A 21480-nucleotide genomic window follows, 5' to 3' on the forward strand; every position below is an offset into this window, starting at 1 on the left:
TTCCCAGTTAAAATTTTTATTCTACCTCCTCATTCTAATGATGAGGGAGCTCAAAAAGAAAGATCATATAAAAGCAAGATGTGGCTAAAATGTTAGGTAGTAAGTAACATGAACATTTGATACTGACTTATTGTTAGATAACATTTTAAGTGATAAAAAATTAGTAGGAAGAAATATCCCATAATTAGCCACACAACAGTAAAAGAATCCTGGGATTAGATTCAGAAGACCTGGGGGTTCTTGCTAGTTCTATGATCTTGGTCAAGTAAACAAAACCCTATGTTTCTTGGTTTCCTCATTGGGATATGCTAGAAATGCTTTTTGATAGTCACACATTAATTAGCAAAATGTGTGTGAAATTATATAGTAAAATATAGCAATATATAAATGTAGGTATCATTGTCATTAGGAAAAATGCTTACATTTTGTTGAGGCTTCTTAACTAATTGGATACATCTCTCAGTGGTATGTAACTTGGATATATTAAAACTGGAGTATAAATACAAATATTTTTGATATTGATAAATAATTTATATTTTTGCATATTTTACTATACATTTTAATGGTTTACTCATTTGAATTATTGCATTGTAGCTATGTGAATCTTTAGAAGAACTACAAAACCTGAATGGGAAACTTCGAAGTGAAGGACAAGGAATATGGGCCTTACTAGGCAGAATTACAGGACAGGTTAGTTTCTTTCCATTTGCTATCTTCTTCTATTCTTGTTCTCCATTTTATTTTCAAAAATCAGATCTCTGATACAACTGTCATTTTGCTAACTGAAGAATTTGGTTTGATTAGGGCCAACTAATCCTCTTGGATAATGATTTCTGCCTGAAATACATCTAGAGCATTAAAGCTGCCTCCTTAGAACCTGTAGCGTAATTTGGTTGTTTTAACAGCTGTCTTGTTTGCAAAATTTTTTCATTTGCTCTGAGTGACCTGTGATTGTGATGAAGTTAAGATTTGAAGCATGAGTTAACTCCTACCACATTCCCCACCCTCCACCCTCAATTTAGCAGTTTTAAATTCTTTGTCATATTTTCTTCTGACTTGTTCTTATATTTAGTCATTTTGTGTTTTTAAAAAAATGTTTCTTATTGATTTTTTTTTTTTTTTTAGAGAGAGGGAGAGGGAGAGAGAAAGAAGCATTGATGTGAGAATTTTTTATTTTTTTTATTTTTTTTATTTTTTTAAAAAATATTTTATTGATTTTTTACAGAGAGGAAGGGAGAGAGATAGAGAGTTAGAAACATCGATCAGCTGCCTCCTGCACATCTCCTACTGGGGAGGTGCCCGCAACCCAGGTACATGCCCTTGACCGGAATTGAACCTGGGACCTTTCAGTCCGCAGGCAGACGCTCTATCCACTGAGCCAAACCGGTTTTGGCTGATGTGAGAATTTTTTAAATGTAAAATTTAAAAGGCTAATGGAGAGATGAGATTCATTTTCATATTGATTTGCCTTTGAGCTGTGTAAGAAATAGTTTTTGAAACTTTAAAGTATAGTTTTTCCCCTTCAGCAGGTATTATTATAGTTGTGAAAAAATTACTTTACCCTTGAACATTTTTAGCCTGTGCTTGTGTTGAAAAGAAGAATCATTGCCAAATGGATTTCTTTGAATGTTCTTTTTTTTTAGTACAATGTATATAATTCATAAATTAAGAATTCATTCAAGTAATTTCAATTATATTTTTTAAGGATGATGGAGACTCACTGTGGTCCTTTCATTATGAAAGTAGTTTTATTTGTGAACAATGATTTTCAAAGAAAAGATATTTTTCATTATACTCATTTCACAGGTTTACAAAGAGTCAAATTCATCATACAATGTGTGTAGACATATTATTTTAGGAAGCAATATACACTGATATGTATTGTGACATGCTAGTTTTGAGGATGCATTTGTGAATAGAATGTATGTGGCTTATCTATTTATATAAAAGCCAAAGCGACCGTTACAACTGAATGACCAGAATGACCGGTCAACCAGTCGCTATGACGCACACTGATCACCAGGGGGCAGATGCTCAATGCAGGAGCTGCCCCCTGGTGGTTAGTGTGCTCCCACAGCCAACCTCCCGCGGCCAGCCAACCTCCTGTGGTCCCCCCCCCCAGCCAGCCCACCAACCTCCTGCGGTTTCTCCTCCTATTCCTCCCCCCGTTGGCAGGCTCCAATCAGCCTGGTCCCGATTGGCCCGGCCCCGATCGGCTCTGATCACAGGACAGGCTTAGGGACTCCACCCGTGCACGATTTCATGCACCGGGCCCCTAGTAATGAATAATACAATTTAAAAGCTGAGAATGAATACTTGCTTATGCAGAACTGACCTTTGTTTCTATCAATAGGTTGTTGATGGATATTTGGAAGATTATGGTGTTTTATATATATACTAGAGGCCCGTTGCACAAAAATTTGTGCACTGGGGGGGGGTCCCCCAGCCCGGCCTGTGCCCTCTCACAGTCTGGGACCCCTCGGGAGATAACGACCTGCTGGCTTAGGCCCGCTCCTGGGTGGCAGAGGGCAGGCCCAATCCCTAAGTGCAGCCCCTGGTCAGGCTCAGAGCAGGGCCGATTAGGGAGTTGGGGCGCCGCCCCGTCATGCACAGAGCAGGGCGGATCGGGAGGTTGCAATGCCACCCTCAGTCACGCTCAGGGTAGACTGATTGGGGGGTTGGGGTACCGCCCCCTGTTACACTCAAGGCAGGGTCGATGGGGAGGTTGCGGCGCCACCCCCTGTCACGCACAGAGCAGGGCCGATCAGGGGGTTGGGGCGCTGCCCCCTGTCACTCACAGAGCAGGGCCAATCAGGGGGTTGGGGCGCTGCTCCCTGTCACTCACAGAGCAGGGCCTATCAGGGGGTTGGGGCGCTGCCCCCTGTCACTAACAGAGCAGGGTCCATCAGGGGGGTTGGGGCACTGCCCCCTGTCACTCACAGAGCAGGGCCCATCAGGGGGTTGAGGAGCTCCCCCCTGTCACTCACAGAGTAGGGCCGATAGGGGAGTTGGGGCACCGCACCCTGTCACACACAGAGCAGGGCAGATCAAGGGGTTGGGGCGCTGCACCCTGTCACACTCAGGGCAGGGCCAATGGGGAGGTTATGGCTCTACCCTGTCACACACAGAGCAAGGCCCGTGGAGGGGGTTTGGGGCGCCACCCTCTATCACCCACAGAGCAGGGCCGATCAGGGGGTTGGGGCACCGCCACTGTCACACTCAGGGCAGGGCCGATGGAGAGGTTATGTTTCTACCCTGTCACACACAGAGCAGGGCCCGTGGGGGCGGGGGGTTGGGGCACCGCACCCTGTCACACACAGAGCAGGGCTGATTAGGGGGTTGGTGCGCTGCACCCTGTCACACACAGAGCCGCAGGGCAATCGGGGGATTGGGGAGCTCCCCCCCTATCAGGCACAGAGCAGGGCTGATCAGGGGGTTTGGGCGCTGCCCCCTGTTACGGTGATCCCGGTGCCGGGAGCCTCGCTGCTCTGCTGATCCCGGTGCCGGGAGGCATATTACCCTTTTACTATATAGAATAGAGGCCTGGTGCACGGGTAGGGGCCGGCTGGTTTGCCCTGAAGGGTGTCCTGGATCAGGGTGGGGGTCCCCACTGGGGTGCCTGGCCAGGCTGGCTGAGGGGCTGAGGGCTGTTTTCCCGCTGGCAGTTGACTAAAAGCTCCCAACCGCTCCTTGTTTTCTTTTTTTTTTTTTTTTATTCTGGGCCAGCTTTAGCTCTGAGGCCTCGCTGCTGAAAACATGGATACAGTGTTGCGGTCCGGGCTGACTGACAGCCGGTTTTGTTTAGCTTCTTATTTGCAACATAGTAATAGTTGCTTAGAGTTGCAGTTGAGAGTCCGGCAAGTGAGGCGGGGATCGTTGGAGTCTGCAGTTCCTGGAGGAAGCAAGCCTCCCTGCTCGCTTCAGTGCATGGCTGCCGGCTGCCATCTTGGCTGACAGTTAATTTGCATAAGGATATGCTGATTAGCCAATGGGAAGGGTAGCGGTCGTATGCCAATTACCATGTTTCTCTTTTATTAGTGTAGACTAGAGGCCTGGTGCATGAAAATCGTGCACTGGGGGGGGGGGTCCCTCAGCCCATCCTGCACCCTCTCGCAGTCCAGAAGCCCTCGGGGAATGTCAGGGAGCGGGCCTAAGCCGTCGTCAGTTGGACATCCTTAGCACTGCCATGGAGGCAGGAGAGGCTCCCATCACCGCCGCTGCGCTTGCCAGCCGTGAGTCCGGCTTTTGGCTGAGCGGTGCTCCTCCTGTGGGAGCACACTAACCACCAGGGGGGCAGCTCCTGCATTGAGCGTCTGCCCCGTGGTGGTCATTGCATGTCATAGTGACTGGTTGTTCCACCATTCGGTCGATTTGCATATTAGCCTTTTATTATATGGGAAGTTGATTGATTGATTGAGAGAGATAGAGAGACATTGATTTTTGTTGTTTCACTTATTCATGCATTCATTTCTTGTATGTGTCCTGACTGGGGATAAAACCCATAATCTTGGCATATCAGGATGGAATGATGCTCTAACCAACTGAGCTTCCTGGCCAGGGCTGGTGTTTTATATTTTATATTTAGAGAAGTTAATGTTGAGTACAAGCCTATTACTAGTTTATTTGCCAAGCTAGCATTATCTTTTGGCTTGATTTGCAAGTTAGTCTCTTAAGAATCTGCTATAAAACGGCATTTCCATTTATTAAATGACTTTTAACAGAAGCTCCGATTTTCTTGTGCAAATATAAAATGCATAGCAGAGGTAGAATTCATTTGTACTGCTTGCATGACACTTTTTTCCAGTTGGTTGAACAGATGCCGGCCCACTGGGCCACTGAGACATGACTTTGATAGATGGTTGCTGTCTGAGAAGCCAGCATACTACAGATTAGTAGAAACCCAAAGAGATTCTCATTCACTTTGTGGAGAGTTTGGTCCAATAAGATAATTTTTCTAATTAACCTAGGGAGCACCAGTGTAGTTGGGATAGTGAGGAAAATAAACGGCTTCAATATTCTTTTTGTCAAGGTACTGTGTGTATTTTTAAAAAATGTTCTTAAATGCTTGTCCTTGTCTTTCACTTTTTAAAGCTAAAGTACAAGTTTAATTTTCATAATGTTTTAGCGTTCCCCTGAAAATGATGGAAGTAGCTGCGAAACAAAAAATCATTTTAATTCTTTTTCCCGGTGTAATAGCTGGTAAAACATTCCCCCTCACAATCCTAGCACTTTCAGTTGACTTGAGTGGCATAGAGGGGAAAATGTTGCAATAAACTGCATTTGTTCAAACCAATAGAAGTTGAACATACCGGCAATTTTGCGGGCACCCAAGGAGCGAAAACCAAGTAAGAAAGAAGGAGGCGCACAAAAGACATCTATTCTTCCTACAGTACTTTATAGGCAAGTAATGAAATTATGGCAGATTAATATTGTGTGTTTTTAAGCTAATACTTTTTAGTAACAAGATACTTCAAGTATTTTAGAATGAATTATGTCCACACCAGAATTTAAGTTAAATGCATTTAAAATTATTTTTATTAATACCTTAATCAAAGATGTTTTCAAGTGTAATGATAGAAGAGATTTTTACTCCTCGTTTAATAAGATCTATGAAATGACTTTTTGTATTTTTTAAGTAACTGAGGATATATGTGCATAAGCTTTATGGAAATGAACGGTCCTCTTTGGGGGATTGGAAAGTGACTTTAAATAATGTAGATTATTATTTTTATAAATAATTAAACAATACATTAGATAAATAGGCATTTTTTTTTTACTTGAATAAGTTTTAGAATTCTGCATGTGTTTTTAGGTATTGATGGCATATATATATATATATATATATATCTCCTGAATAATTGCCTTTGTACAGTGGTGGGTAATGAAGATTAGTTTTAGATTTGAACCTGTCTACCTACATTTTTCTCTCTCTATGCTAAGCTTTAATAATTTTGATAATTTTTTTCCAGACGTATTTTATTTTTTGTTTTTTTTTTTTTGGCTCAATATTTTACAGTGTCCACCATTATAGTAATTTTACATAATCAAGACTTCTTTCCATACCTTAATAGGTTACAATATTTTCTTTACCCTTCCTCCCTCCCTCCCTCCCTCCCTCCCTTCCTTCCTTTCATTTTTCCCTTTTTATTGAATTTATTGGGGTGACACCAGTTAAGAAAATTATATAGATTTCAGGTGCACAATTCCCCAACACGTCATCTGTACACTATATTTGTGTTCACCACTCCAAATGATCTTTTTTTATTGTTAATCCTTACCAGAGGATACTTTTCAGAGTGATAGAGGGAAGAGGAGAGAGAAAGAGAGAGAAACATTGATGTGAGAGAGACACATGGATTGGTTGTCTCCCGCACAGGCCTTGACTGGTGTCCAGGATTGAACCTGCAACCCAGGTATGTGCCCTTGACTGGGAATCGAACCCTCAACTCTTTGGGTCTTGGGCCTGTACTCTTATCCACTGAGCTACACTGGCCAGAGCTCAAAGGATCTTTTTAAAAAAATATTTTTATTGATTTCGGAAAGGAAGGGAGAGGGAGAGAGAGTTAGAAACATCAATGATGAGAGAGAATCATTGATTGGCTGCCCCCTGCACACTCCCTACTGGAGATGGAGCCTGCAACCCAGGCATGAACCCTGACCAGGAATGTAACTGTGACCTCCTGGTTCACAGGTTGATGCTCAACCACTCAGCCACACTGGCTGGGATTTTTTTTTTTATTGTAACTGATTAAATGAGAAAAGTTTAGAAGATGCTAGATTTATTTGTGTGTATTATACATACACATATGTGAATATTCATGTAAAACTGCATATATGCTTATGTAATACATAACTATGCATACAGCCTCTTCCTTTTTCAGAAGTAGCAGCTATAGCCACAGTAGCAATCTTTATACTTATTTTCCATTCCTGTTTGAAGGCTCCCTCCATAGGTAATAGCAAATAACTTCCTTGAAATGTGGAAAAGCCCCATTAGTGTCTTAGTGTACTGTGTGAAGACTAACACATTCTCAATCCAGCTTTTTCCAAACAAAACTTGTTCATTTGGAACTATTCTAAGTTTTATCTCTACAGTTAATTTTTACTTTTGACTATATTTAGGTGATTTTTTTTTTCATTCTGAACAATTTTGAGACCAAATACTGGTGGTGGTGGTGGTTGTTGTTTTGTGTGTGTATGATCTTTTTTTTTTTTCTAGGATTATTTAAAAAATTCAAAAATCATTGCTGTTTCTGTACATGGATAGCTCTTTTAGATTCTCAACAGCTCTTCCCTTAGTCTTTACATTCTCAATATAAATAAATATACTCTAGATTTTCAGGACATGGTGCATGTGCTCTCAGTAGTTGCCTTTTTGCACAAGAAAAGTTAGATTCCTTAAAAACAAACAAAAATCCAAAATAACAGTAACACCAATAGTAAAACTCCCCATTCTCTGCAGTAAATATATATAGTATATTTTTAAGATGCAAAGTCTGATTTTGAAAAGAGACTTATGTATATATGTACCTTATTTACATGTTGGAGGCTCTTTCAAAGATTTATAATTAATGGTAGGAAAGAAACTGAATTTTGTTTGTAATGATACTTCCTTTGTAGTTTTAGAGAGGTAGAAAATTTAAATTTTTTGTTTAATAATGTATATTTTTAAAGAAAAATTTAGCTAATGTTAAATGGGTTTTAAGTGATAATTAAAATTAAGATAAAGATGTTGAGAATAAGTATCTCCTATAAGCCCTGCTCCAAAAGGTTTGTCTCTAGCACTATTTAAATTTATATTAGATCCATGCTATTTTTCTATATTCTCAAAAGTATTTAGAATTAATAATTAGTTATTGACATTACAAAAAGTTTTATTTTGAAAAAATATTTGACTTCAACAAAAGAAATAAATTAATCAGTACAAAATTTTGAAATTTAAAAAAATTGCTATCAATTAACTGTTCCACTATGATAATTATTATTCTAATACTTTATTTGCTGCCTCTATTCAAAGTTGTGGAATTTGTAAGAAGAACCATGATCAGCATCTTCTTTTGCTGTGTGATACCTGTAAACTTCATTACCATCTTGGATGTCTGGACCCTCCTCTTACAAGGATGCCAAGAAAGACCAAAAACAGTTATTGGTAAGTACAGTGGAGAGAAGTTAGAATTGGGTTGGCTTCATTTCAGCAGTGTAAGATGACGTGTTATATTGCTTTATAATAAAGTGTGTGGCACATTTTAAAATTGATACTTCCATAAGTATTTTTATTCAACTCTATTGAGGTATAATCGACAAAACTGGAATATATACTTTAAGGTGTACAACTTAATGATTTGATTGTAAATTAATCATCACAACCAAGTTAATTAACATGTTCATAACCTCACATTGTTATTTTCTATTTTTGTGATAAAAATGCTTCTGACATACATGTTTATAATAGTATATGAATAACACAGTAATAGCTTATTTTTGAGAAATGAATTTTAACTCAATGGAGGCTGTTTTGGTATTTTAGTGGATTTTTAAGGCATGACTTCTGTCTAGTGTGTTTATAATTCTCTTTTACTTCATTATAAGAATTTCTCAAATGCTTTATTTGTTTTGAAATGGAATTAATATATCAAGAATTTGCCTCCGTTCATGCTTTTATTTGTAATTTACTGTTTTATTTCTAAATTAGTGTCACTGAAGGCTTTACATCTGGTATTTGTCATTTGTGCTAGTTATATATAAGTTAAACTATTCTTTGCAAATCTAGAAACATTTGACATGTTTCTTAATTATTTTTTTTCCCTTAACCTGGGCATATTGAATCACTACAGATGTTTGATAAAAGTTTATGATACCTATGTTGAATTCTATCCTTTTCTTAATTTTAGTCCAAGGGACAGATGTTCAAATTTTAATAGGTTGATTCAAAATAGGAAGAATATGGGACACAGAAAACGTTGGAATGGACATGATATTTTTTTATACAAATTACCTTTCTAGTTTTAGAAAATAATGAACCCCAAATTCTTAAATGGTAGTCCATACAAAAAGTCATGTGTGTTTCTCAAACATATTAAACATGTGTTTTACTCATTTTGTATCTCATGAAGCTACCTCTATTCATTGTATTAGGAAACTTACATTTTTTTCACCACTATACAGGATTGATTTTCATAATGTTCTTTTGTCAGTTTGTCATGAGACACTCATACTTGTCTGCCCTTCTCGAATATAGTGGAGTGTATTTCTTTTGATATTTATGTGCTTTTGAAACCAGATTTTAAGAAGGTACTGCTATATCTTATTGGAATGCCAGCAGTATTAATAAGTATCCTAAGTGAGTTTCTAAAATGAAAGCCATTTTATTAGTCTCCAGGGCCAGGGTGCTTAAGCCATGATCTTGGACATGGAGATGTGTAGTTCTCTCCCTAAGTGGGATTATGCACTTGTCTGCAAGCTCTGGTTTTAGTGGATGAGAGTTTCTGGAATAACTTTAGATGAAAGAGCTGGGTCATTGAAGCAAACAATGTCCCACAAGCCGGGACCTTGGCTTCCACTCCTCAGGACCGAGCCCCCAGGTTTTACTCTTTGCAACCAGACAGGAGATTTAAGAAAGGGACTGTCTGCAGCTCCGAAGGGAGAGAGGGACTCCAGAACCCATAATAGCCCTATCTGAAAAAGACTACAAAGGGCCAACTGATGGTTCCACCTGAAAGATATCTTGTGACTATAAAGGAACCCCAGGTGACTCGTCATAGCAGGTGAAAGGTTAATTTTTAAATTGACACAAGAGTCACCTACTTGGTCTTAACAGAACATATGAGACCCTTGACATCCTTGGCTTGTACCAATATAAGGGAAGACAGGCAGCCTAAAAAACAATATTTTAACCCACCTCTCAGCTGCCACCTTTAGGATTGTTTAGTTTCTCAACAATTCCTGGTAATGCCAGGATATCCTGCTTCCTTAATGCGAAGTTATTTAATGATGGCCCTAGTATTAATATCCAGTTTCTTAGTTTAACCCAGAAAAATGACCACTCTGTAACCAAGACTCATTCAACTCTCAGTTAGATTCCATCCCATCCCATATATAGTCTGCTGTCAACCCAATAGTCTGGGAGAAGGTACTACTTGGAAGGTACCCCCTGTATAAATTAAACTGAAAGAAATGGCTGGATACCCCCATAAATGACAGTACCCTCTGAGACCAGAAGCCCATAGGGGACTAAATCCCCTCATTGACAAGTTCCTTCAGCATGGACCCAGTGCCTTCTGGCCTCCAAAGTTTCTGATAAGAAATCTACTGATAATCTTATTGAGGATTCTGTGTGACGATTCTGAATTTCTCTTTCTGCTTTCAAGAGTCTCTGTGTTTTTTTCTTTGCAAAATTTAATGATAGTGTCTTAGTGTGGGATTCTGAGTTTATCTAGCTTGGTGTTCACTGAGCTTCTTAGATATTTATACTCATGTAGTTCCATCAAATTTGAGTTTTCAGTAATTTCTTCGAACATCCTCTCTGTCCCTTTCTCTCTTCTCCTTCTGGGACTTCCACAATGCAAATGTTGGTCTGCCTGCCGATGTCACACATGTCCCTTAGGCTCTGCTCTTTTCTTCAGTCTTTTTCTTTGTGTTCGACATATTTGATAATTCCCACTGATTCTTATGCCTGCTTAACGCTGCCTTATTTCCCACGAAAAGTGAATTTTTCATTTCAATTGTTGTACTTTTCAGCTCCAGATTTATTTTTGCTTTATTTTTTTGGCTTTCTCTTCATTGATATTTCCATTTTGTTCATACATTGTTTTCCAGACTTTCTCCACAACTTCCTTTAGCTTAGTGAGCATCTTTATAACTGTTGTTTTAAAGACTGTCTTATAGATCTGCCATCAAGTATCCTGACACAGTTTCTGTTTACTTAATTTTTGTTCCTTAAATGGACAATACTTTTGCCTTTGTTTGTAAGCTTTGTTTTTTTTGGTTAAAAACTGGATATTTAAATTTAATAATGTGGTAACTCTGGAAATGAAATTCTCCTCTATTTCCAGGGTTTGCAATTTTGTTATTATTATTATTTATTACTAGAGGCCCAGTGCACGAATTCGTGCATGGGTGGGGTCCGGCAGGCCTGCCTGGTGTGGTTGGGGGGGCGGGGGATATAAGGGACACAGGAGGTTGGCCAGCCGGCCCTGCCTCCTGGTTGAGGGGAAAATTTGCATATTAGCCTTTTATTATATAGGATTATAGTGGGATGTCTTTGCCTGAGGTATAAACTTATGGTCTTATGTCTTTCCTAAGCTTTTCCCTAAGCAACCATGGTCACTTTCTAATTTTTATTTTGCACTTATTTTTGAATGACCTAGTCTTTAATGTATGGTTCCCAAAAGGGGAAGAAGAAAAAAATGAAGGTGGAGGGATAAAAGATGCCAGTCTTTTAAGTTCTGGAAGTCACTTCAGACTGAGTATCTTGCAGTAATAGAGGGAGGTAACCCACCTCTTTGTCCATGCTTCTATGATCAAAAGTAGCAATCAGAGCACAGAACCCAGTATTTGAAGTTAGGGCTTGTTTTGCCCACCTTGGATCTGAACTACTGTGTGCAAGTGTAGGAATATGTGCACAACTGCCTGCCATGTGGCTTGGGATGGGCATTGGGCTAGCTGCTAGTAGGCAAGAGCTGAAGTTGACTGGAATTAACAACAGTTTGCTTGACTGGAATTAACAACAGTTTGCCTGTGCAAGCCTTTCCCTGGAAGTTGCAAGTCTTCAATAGATTCCAGAGTTCCAAAATAGTTACATCAGATAGATTTGGCTAGTGTAATTATCTTCCAGCTAGAGAAACAGATTCCTGTTGCATGCTACTCTGTCATCTTCTCCCCATCCCCATGTTTTTAAAAATGCTTCATCAAATTCTTTTAATGAGTAAGTTTTTATATTTCCTCTTTTTATGTGATTTTCAGGTATCACAGTACATGTCACTTAAGGAAAAGTCATGATTTTCAAAGGGAAACCTTTTTGATTAATGCTGAATTTCTTATGTTAGTTCCTTCACTTAAACATGCAGCATTATTACATATCTATATTATGAAAGGCCTGTGGCCCTAACACTGTAACGACCAAAGACTGGCATGGGTGGGCGGGGCTGCGAGCACGGCGAGGCCGTGGGTGGGTGGGGCTGCGCGATTTTGCACACTGGGCTTTTAGTGTTCTTATAACATTTATAGGGGTACATGGAATTACCTTAAGTATATACATACTGTTGCCATTCTTATTGGAATGTATATGCCTTTCTGTATGTATAGTTATTATATACCCTTTGGCCACATATACCAATGTATATTTTTAAATATTCTTCAAAATGTATGTTTTTATATATTCTGAATTTTATATTTGTAGAAACCAATGCTAACACTAGGAGGTAAAAATAAATGTATGAACTTATATTTTTTCTTTATATAGGCAGTGCTCAGAATGTGACCAGGCTGGGAGCAGTGACATGGAAGCAGAGATGGCCATGGAAACTTTACCAGATGGGACCAAACGATCAAGGAGGCAGATTAAGGAACCAGTGAAATTTGTTCCACAGGATATGCCTCCAGAACCCAAGAAGATTCCAATAAGAAACACGGTAATTTATTCCCTATTTATTGTATTCATCACAAAAATTTGAGGCCAAAACTAAAGAGGTGAGAAAGATAAAACATGAACATATACATAGGAGCCAAAGAAATCAACATGTATATTGCTATTGGTCATTTTTAGGACCATATTGTTTTACATTATGAAATATACCATACGTACCTCAGAATTTATAGTTTATATATTCCACCTAAAGCATAATAATAATGAACACCTGTTATTAATATAATGAACTTACCAAGCAACTTCAAAAATAGAGCATTACTAAAGCCTTTGGAGTCCACTGTGAATTCCTGGGTAATCATATTCCCATCCATTTAGCCCAGAAGTCACCCCCTTCCTCAAATTTATATGTCTCATCTATTTTTTTAAATTACACTCCAAATGTATGTATTCATAAATAATAAATGGTTTTTCTGGTTTTGAATTTTGTACGAATGGAGTCACACTTTTTTCTTCTGTTATTGATACTTTGACCAACAATATATTGATTTGATTCATACATGCTGGTCATTTATTTTCACTAAGGTGTGATTTTCTTTTTTGAAAGAATAGATCATTATTTATTTTATCTTTTGTTCTATAGACTGCCAGTTTTGCTGTTTGCATCTTTCTTTTATAAACAGAAAAAAGTATTTAAGTATTTTTGTAAATGTCTCCCACAGCATGGTAACAAGGAGTTAGAGTATATACTAAGATGTGGCTTTGTTTAACTACAGGATATTTGCCCCTTCAGTTTTGTAAGATAATTCCACTGTTTCCCAAACCAATTTACACTCATACCAGTCATATATAATGTTACTATTGCTCTCAAACTTGTTTTGTCCACTGTTTTAATGCTCTTTAATGTTATACATATAAAATGGTATATCATTGCTCTATTTTGCATTTCCCTCAATGCTAATGACATTGAACATCTATTTATATATAATATATATTATAAATATATATATATATTTATATAATTTGGTTGCTCCCCTGTGTTTGTTTCTATGTATGAGGTAGAACACTGTTTCCTGGAATTGGTAGAGCGGCCTGTGCGGTAGGTGACCTGTGGCTGCGCTCACTGTTCTGTAGTTGAGCCTGGATTGCTGTTGGCATCTTGGGGAGGAGTTGACCTCTAGGCAAATTGGCTGTGATAACCAGCTGCAACTACAGTGGGAGAGTTGCTGTCCAGGAGGCCAGGCCCAGCTCTGATGCAAGCAGGCTGGTGCTAGTGCTGGGTCTTGGGTCTTTATTGATAGGTTTGGGACATGCTGTCACCAGCTGCAGCTTGTTTGAGAGATTTCAGCAAAGTCTGAAGCCTGAGCCAGGACAAGCCATTCATAGGAAAAGCAGCTACAAATAGCTTGGCGGTCTGCAAATTAGATGGGGTGGGGTCTCAGGGAATCCCCAGGTCTGAACAAATAGTGTGTTCCAGGCTGTTATGGCTGCCAGTCAACCCTGGGAGAGGGGAGGTCCTAGCTCAGGAACAATGGCCCTTGCAAGCACCTCCATATGGGATAAAGCTGCCCCTGAGTTCCTGCCCAGGTGCCAGACAATCCAGTTCCTCCCAGGGTGTGTCTGGGTCCCCTGCGCTGGAGCTTGGAAGAAGCTGGACTGTGTAAGTTTGTGCACTGGCCCTTTAAGAGGGACACCTGGGATTCCAGCATCCTCTGTGTCACTGAGCCACAATCCCTGCTGGTTTTTAAGGCCAGAAGTTATGGGGACTTCTCTTCCCAGCTCTGGAAACCTGAGCTGGGGGTCTGGTGTGGGGCTGGGACCTCTTGTTTCTCACAGGCGGCCTCCACAGGGACGATCTCCCTCCAGATTAAAAAAACAACACACTTGGGTGCCGGACCAGCCCGTTCTGCGCCTCCATGCCTCCTACCAGTCTCAATGTGCTTTCTTGTTTACTTCTCTGGTTGTAGGACCTCCATTCAGCCAGTGTTCAGGCGGTTCTGAATGATGGTTGTTTTCTATTTTAGTTGTAGTTTTGATGTGGTTGTGGGAGGCGGCCAATATAAGCATTTACCTATGCCACCATCTTGGTTCCTTGTTCTATTCCCTTTTAAAAAATAAGTTAGTATTTAACTATTATAACCTCAATTTTACTCAAAATCATACTAAGGAACAGAAAGCCTGAGTAATTTACCTGTGATCTTATAGATAGTAAGCAAATAGAAATAGGATCCAGATAGCCTGATTAAGAACGCATCTTTACTGAGGTCTATAGAGCATTTAGGTGAGGTACAAATAGAGTTGTAAAATATTTGGTTATTATGTAGCATAGTAGGGAATGTGGTGTTCTAATCTGACAGCAGAATGTTCACGTGTATTTCCACAGCATAGTGTCATGGGAATGCAGGCACATGTCAACTTACTGTCTCATATAACTGAGTTCATTCACATTAAATATAGATTCAACACTCTTTTTCTTTGTACTCTTAATTGAGTGTGAGCAGTTTTCCTTTTCAAGCTTGCTCAAGAGCATCAGCATCACTCCTGTCAATCTTAGTGCAATAGTGTGGAAGTTAACAAAATGCTTGAAGGTATTCTACCTTGAGGAATCTGACATTAAAAAAAATCAGACAAAAAGAAAAGAAAACATTTAGAAGCAGCAAATCAATAAGTACACTGACAGCATGCATATAGATGAGCCACAAGTAGATGTTTTTTCTGTTGTTCTATGTTGGTTTGCTTTTGCTTCCTCGAAATTGTGAATACTGTGAAACCTGCTGTGGGGGAAAAAAAGAGTGTGTGCTTTTGTATTGAGTGAAATTGAAAAAGTTCATGGTTTTCTGTCCTATTTTTTTTTTCCTAAGTAGTCACTCCAGATTTATCTAAAACATTTAGCTTATTGAATCTCAGCTTTTTGATTAAGCAACGAACATCTTTTTTATTTGATCACGTGTTTTGATCATTGTTAAGAGAGATGGGTCCACAGAGTCAATCTTTGTGCTCCAGTGCCTCCTTTGTGCCAACCAAGGCTGCTATTAGAAGAATGGCATCCACTTTTTCCTGCTGACAGGCAGGTTCCATTTATCATGGCCAGAGAGTACAATGGGGAATAGACTACAGTAAGCCTTACTATATTTTTATTATTTGGATACTGAGGAAAGTCCATTTTCATTTCATTTTACTCTGGTTTCCTTAATAAGGATTTATAGAAACCTGAATGAATACAATATATTTTGAGACATCCAATTCCATAAGATGTAGGTGCTCTTCAAAGTGAGTAGTCCCAGAATTACATTTTTCTCTTAAATTTTTTTCCACTTGAAGGTGATAAAAAGATTAGTCAGAAAAGCCACTTGAAAAAAATTATATCACTAAAGATTAGATGTTTAAAAATAATGGGTTAAAAGACCTATTTCTAAGGGTAAAAATGAAAATACTATACTTTCAGAAAATATCTTTCCTTTTTTTTTGTTAATCCTCATCTGAGGATATTTTTTCCTTAGATTTTTTTGAGAGCTTGGTAAAGAGGAAGTGAAGGGGAGAGAGAGAGATAAAAAACATCGATGCAAAAAAGACATATCGGTTGGTTGCTTCCTGCACATGCCCTGACCAGGGTCTGGGATTGAACCTGCAACCCAGATACGTGCCCTTGACCCCTCGGCGTATGGGTCTGTATTCCAACCACTGAGCAACACCAGCCAGGGCAGAAAATACCCTTCTTATACAAACATGGAGATAATCTCTGATCATATTTTAATATTATATTTAATTATTTGGCATTAATAATTAATTGCCAATTTTTGGCAGTTTATTATTAAATTAAGTTTTTACTATAAAAGTAATGTGTGAATAATTTTTAGTTGTAAAAAATTTAAAACACAATGAAATCTCCTTTGAGTTTCCTGTGAGCATTCCCCTCTCCCAACCCAAATTCACATGCTTCAAATCTGCAGTTAATACAAGGGCACATATTTTGAACTTTGATGATCTGATATTTTTGTTGGTATATTTGTCAAAAAAATAAGAAAGAAATAATCAATGAGCCATATGGAAAAGTAGTGTGGGAATAATTAAAGAAATAGAAATATTCAAATATTAATAAGTAAAAGAGGAATGATCTGGTTTCAGAAACTTTTTCACATATTGTTCCCTGCTCTGGAGATATGACTCTATATCATTTTCTTAGATTGGCTCGCAAGTACCCCATCTCCAGTATTTCAGTACCCATTATTCTCTATTTTTATTACTGGATACAAATAGGAGGACTGAGTCTAAAGAAGGATAAGTATGAAAAGCATATTTTATTTACCTTTATCTGTTATTTAGTATGAATCCATTTGTCATAACTACCCCATGAAGTAGTTACTAATATCAGTTCCTTATAGCTGAGGAACTGAGGCAGAGTTTAAATAACTAACTGCCTAAAAACATGCAGCTTCTAAGTCATAAGTCAAACTTAGTTTTAACTACTTTATTGTGCTGCCTTTCTAGATAAAATGACTAGCTCTTCTCCTGGGCCAGAATCCGAGGCTCCGCACACTTCCAGCAGCTTAGTGACTAAGGGTTTGGTCAGGAAAATGAAAAGTCATTGTGGAGAATTAAGGGCTAATGATGTTAAGAAAACTGTCACCATAGGTTGGGGGAGCTCTGCTGAACATCAGAGAAATCGTCGATGAAATATTTATCCTGAAGCATGGAGCAAGTGGTGGGAGCTGGCATTAGGTCAGAGAACTTGACAGTGAAGATCTCAGCCTGAAGAGCCCTGGTGAGCTGGTGGAAAATGAATTTGTGGGGAAGTCAGCAAAGCCGGCCAGGACTGTGATGTGGAAGTTAATGGAAAGGTCCACAGGCTGCAGCAGCTGAAAAAGCCAAGCAGCAGAGTCCCAGGACCTCCCGAGAAAAGTGACCTTCACTTTCCATCTCTGTTTCAAATCTGAGGTTACTGACATGGGACTATACAAGGAAGGGAGTTCCAGGAAATGAGATTTCCAGCCTCAGAGTAAGTAAGGTGGCTGTGGTCGTGGTGGAGATGGATGTGTGCCAGACTGACCACAGGCAATCTAGCCTAGTACCGAACTTCTGTTTTCAGCAGTCGCTAACGTAGTGCTTGCTTGTCACATGGGTAGGTGCTCTGAATAGTGACATTTGCAGACTCCTTTCTGCCGCCCCTTCTCTTTCCTCTTTGAGGACTGCAATATTGTCTTTTTTATCCATACTGTCCCAGCTCTGAGCATTGTGCATGGCAAGCAGTGAGTTCTTGATAAAGTGGTTAAATGAATCACTGACAGCATGAATGCAGACAGTGAATTGAAGAGTGAAGAAATAGCAAGAGGATGTTACCTGAGTGTAAGCCAAAGGAAGCGAACCTGGGCTTTTTCTGGCCCGGCTGTATTTAAAATGGAGAGAGGGTTCACTCCTTTCCTAGCTTGCTGAATATCCTTCCAGCTGAGCCTTCACAATGTTTGCCATTCAGTTATGACTGAATCCCAGGTTTTCTCTCCCTCATTTTTCTTCTTAAAAAAAGTTAATTAAAAGGGAGTAACATGAATGAAGTAAAAAATCTTTAAAAATAAAGGTTCTTGTGATAGATGGTACGTCAGCTTCTGTTACCCCAGTGACTTTCTTTCACTCTTCCTCTATTTATAGAAGCTACACAAATGAGTTTAGGACTTTTCTCATTAGAGACTTTGGCAGAGAGAGTCCCTTTTATTTTGACTGCATTAAGCAATTCTTTCACAATTCCTATAACTTCTGCCATCAGTTGCCAGTGTTTATTTAAAAAATTGGCTTTGGTATAATTTATTTTTAGTGGTTGAGCTGATACTTTGAATCTACATCAGTTGATATAGTAATATCACTTTATAAAATAATAAATTTCATATGTCTAATTATACATTCTGGAGAAAACTAGTAGTTTTAACTTCTGCATTGATAGCTATTGATAACAACTGGGGATAATTTTTTATACATTTTTCATTTATTATAGAAATGAAAATGTTTAGTCTTTGGGACTAGAATCTCATTTATCATAATACAATTCAACTTCTTTTGTACTGGGACAATTGCTTTTCTTCTCCCGCATGAGAGCTTTTATAGGACAGTGAATTAATTTATATACGTAGCCCACCTTCAAATATAAGATCACCATACTTCAGCGATTTTCAACCAGTGTGCCACAAGAATTTTTCGAACATGCAATACCTGACTATTTAGTCAGGGGCCCTGACCTCTTTTCCCTTAGATTGTCAAATAAAAAATGACAGCAGCCAATACAACAATAGCCATGCAGTGTGAATGAGTCACAATTACACTTATTTCTTTTGTCAGATTGGCAAAAAGTGTAATTTTTGGCGTGCCACAGAATTTTAGTAACTAGTTTATGTGTGCCATGAGATGGAAAAAGTTGAAAATCACTGCCATGCTTCATATATTACTTGGATTAAGAAAAACTTTTTCTTGAAATTATTAAAATGTTATGTGATTCTCATCTTTCAACTATGAATTTTTATTATAGTACTTCCATTCCACTAGTTTCAAGTACTGTATTTTTCCTTCTACCTTTCCAGGTTGTTTCTTTGGCATTCAGCCAAAACAACTCTGTAACCCCATTGATCTTGTCGTTGCTGTTTACCTGAACTGTGAAGCATTCACTGTCTAGTATCACATAGTCCATTTTATGATTTTATAATATTCTAGTTTTAATACTTAATTGTTTTATATTTCACATCTTTGGAAGTCGCAGCAGTTTTACAGTTATTTCATTTACTTTGATTTTGCAAATTTTCAGCTTTATCTCACAGTACTTAGAGGGTAGATCATGACTTCTGATGCATGCAACATAATTCTTAGCTTCACTGATTTGATCGTTAGTGTATTTTGTCTTCTTTGATAAACCTTCAGAGTCCAGTAAAGGGAAGATAGTACTTGAAGGTGAACTTTTGTTTATAATAGATAGAAACATGGATTTATATTATGTTTTCTTCACAATTGTCAAAATTGTAGGCAATTATCTTTTGTCTGAGTGCTTTGGTCATATTTATTCCTGAGGTGAATAATAGTTCTTTTATTTTTAAATTGGATTGTTTATTTCTTGTTGAGTTTTGAGAGTTCTTTATATACCCTAGATACAAATCTTTTAGCAAATATATGCTTTGCAAAGATTTTCATAGTCTGTGGCTTGCCTATTTATTTTTTTAGCAGATTTTTTTTTAAATCCTCACCTGAGGATTTTTCCCTCATTAATTTTTTAATATATTTGTATTGATTCAGAGAGGAAGGAAGAGGGAGAGAGAGATAGAAACATCAATGATGAGAGAGAATCATTGATCGGCTGCCTCCTGCACGCCCCCTACTGGGGATCGAGCCCGCAACCCGAGCATGTGCCCTTAACCAGAATTGAACCCGGGAGCTTCCAGTCCGCAGTCCAGTGCTCCATCCACTGAGCCAAACCAGATAGGGCTGAATAATAGTTCTTTATGTTAAGTAGTAAAAATTGGATGCTTGAAAATCCAGGTCATTATATATATACTCTGTAATCTTTGCTTGTGACTGCTTGTCCTACTCTTGAACCATGATCAAGTTAATTTTTTAAAACATATTTCTGTTGAGGAACTATAATAATGTAAGGCACTGTGCAACAGATGATGAATAGAATACCAAAATGAAGACATGTTATATGCCTTCTAGGAAATAGGAAGTTGACTGTCAAGTAAATGTAATGTAAATTAGAAAGTACAGTGTCCATATGAGAGATATAGTTAAATTCCCTAATGGGTAACATGATTGTACTGAAATAGAAGAAGACAGACAGAAGATTGAGGTGAGCCACAAAGATTAATAGTTGACTGTTATTGTTGCCCATAGCATGGGTATTAGTAAGATGAAATTTTTAAAGTAACAGCAAGCCAGACACTTGTAAAAGCATTGGAAACTTTAGCATAAAATTTAGTGTAAAAATTTTGAACCTGTAGCCATCTTTCTTACAACTTTTTTATAATAGGCATTTTGATGGCATCAGCCTTTCACATTACTATGTTGGCAAAATTTTGAAGACGTTCATGGGATTAAATCTTAATAATTTAGCCCTGGCTTGTGTGTCTCAGTTGGTTGGGTGCCTACACCAAAGGGTTGCTGGTTAAATTCCCAGTTAGGGCACAGGCCTGGGTTTTAGGCTCGATCCTCTGTAGGGAGCATGCAGGAGGCAGCCCATCTTTTTTACATGAATGCTAGGATAAATTCAGACCGTAAAAGTGGGCCCTACAATTAGAACTATCTTATAGTGGAACATGCTGTTTGTTCTTTGGAATAGTTAAAGCTATATGACTATAAGGGATATTTTTGGAAGGGTTTTCTGCATTGGGTAGAGAAGATTAGATGAAATAAATTTTTTTAATTTTAAGGTGTATGTTAAATAATCTTGATAAAAATCAAGATTCCTTTAAGCTCAGGATGTTTTGGGGCCTTCTTTACATTTCTAGTCCAATAGCCATCTTTGTTCTCATAGTTACCCAGCAACCTATTTACCCCGGTACCTTCTGCTATCACTTAAAATTCTAGTATTTTATATGGATCCTCTGTATAGTCATTTTAATAATGCTTTTGCTACCATTCTTGATTCTTTTATACTCTTGCTAATCCAAACTCATTGAGGTTGTCAGCATCACACTGAAATGTGTACCTTTGAGATTTATTTATTAGGTATTTTTTCTATATCCATCTTTAAGACGAATGTAGAATTTTATATCATTATGAAGGGTATTAAAATTTGATTCTTAAATTTAAGAACAATTTTTATTGTGATTTTGAAAGATCTGAGCAGTATTTTATTTTTTTATTTCACCTTAGTTGTATTTATGATATTTATAAGTAATTATTCATGTAATTATTTGTTTGGTATCTGT

At 38.3% G+C, this 21480-nt stretch overlaps 1 protein-coding gene across 5 annotated transcripts in view; it reads left to right on the forward strand.

The window, feature by feature from the left end:
* PHF14 (PHD finger protein 14) overlaps positions 1-21480 on the forward strand; it is a 154274-nt gene that overhangs the window by 34611 nt on the left and 98183 nt on the right. For all 5 annotated transcript variants that reach the window (XM_006085020.3, XM_006085019.3, XM_006085018.3 and 2 more), the window contains exons 11-14: positions 595-690; positions 5297-5400; positions 8018-8149; positions 12461-12629. In XM_006085020.3, the coding sequence (XP_006085082.1) occupies positions 595-690; positions 5297-5400; positions 8018-8149; positions 12461-12629 (501 nt within the window). The remainder of the gene's footprint in view (positions 1-594; positions 691-5296; positions 5401-8017; positions 8150-12460; positions 12630-21480) is intronic.

The sequence above is a fragment of the Myotis lucifugus genome, unplaced genomic scaffold (assembly GCF_000147115.1).
Source record: "Myotis lucifugus unplaced genomic scaffold, Myoluc2.0 scaffold_15, whole genome shotgun sequence".
NCBI lineage: Eukaryota > Metazoa > Chordata > Mammalia > Chiroptera > Vespertilionidae > Myotis > Myotis lucifugus.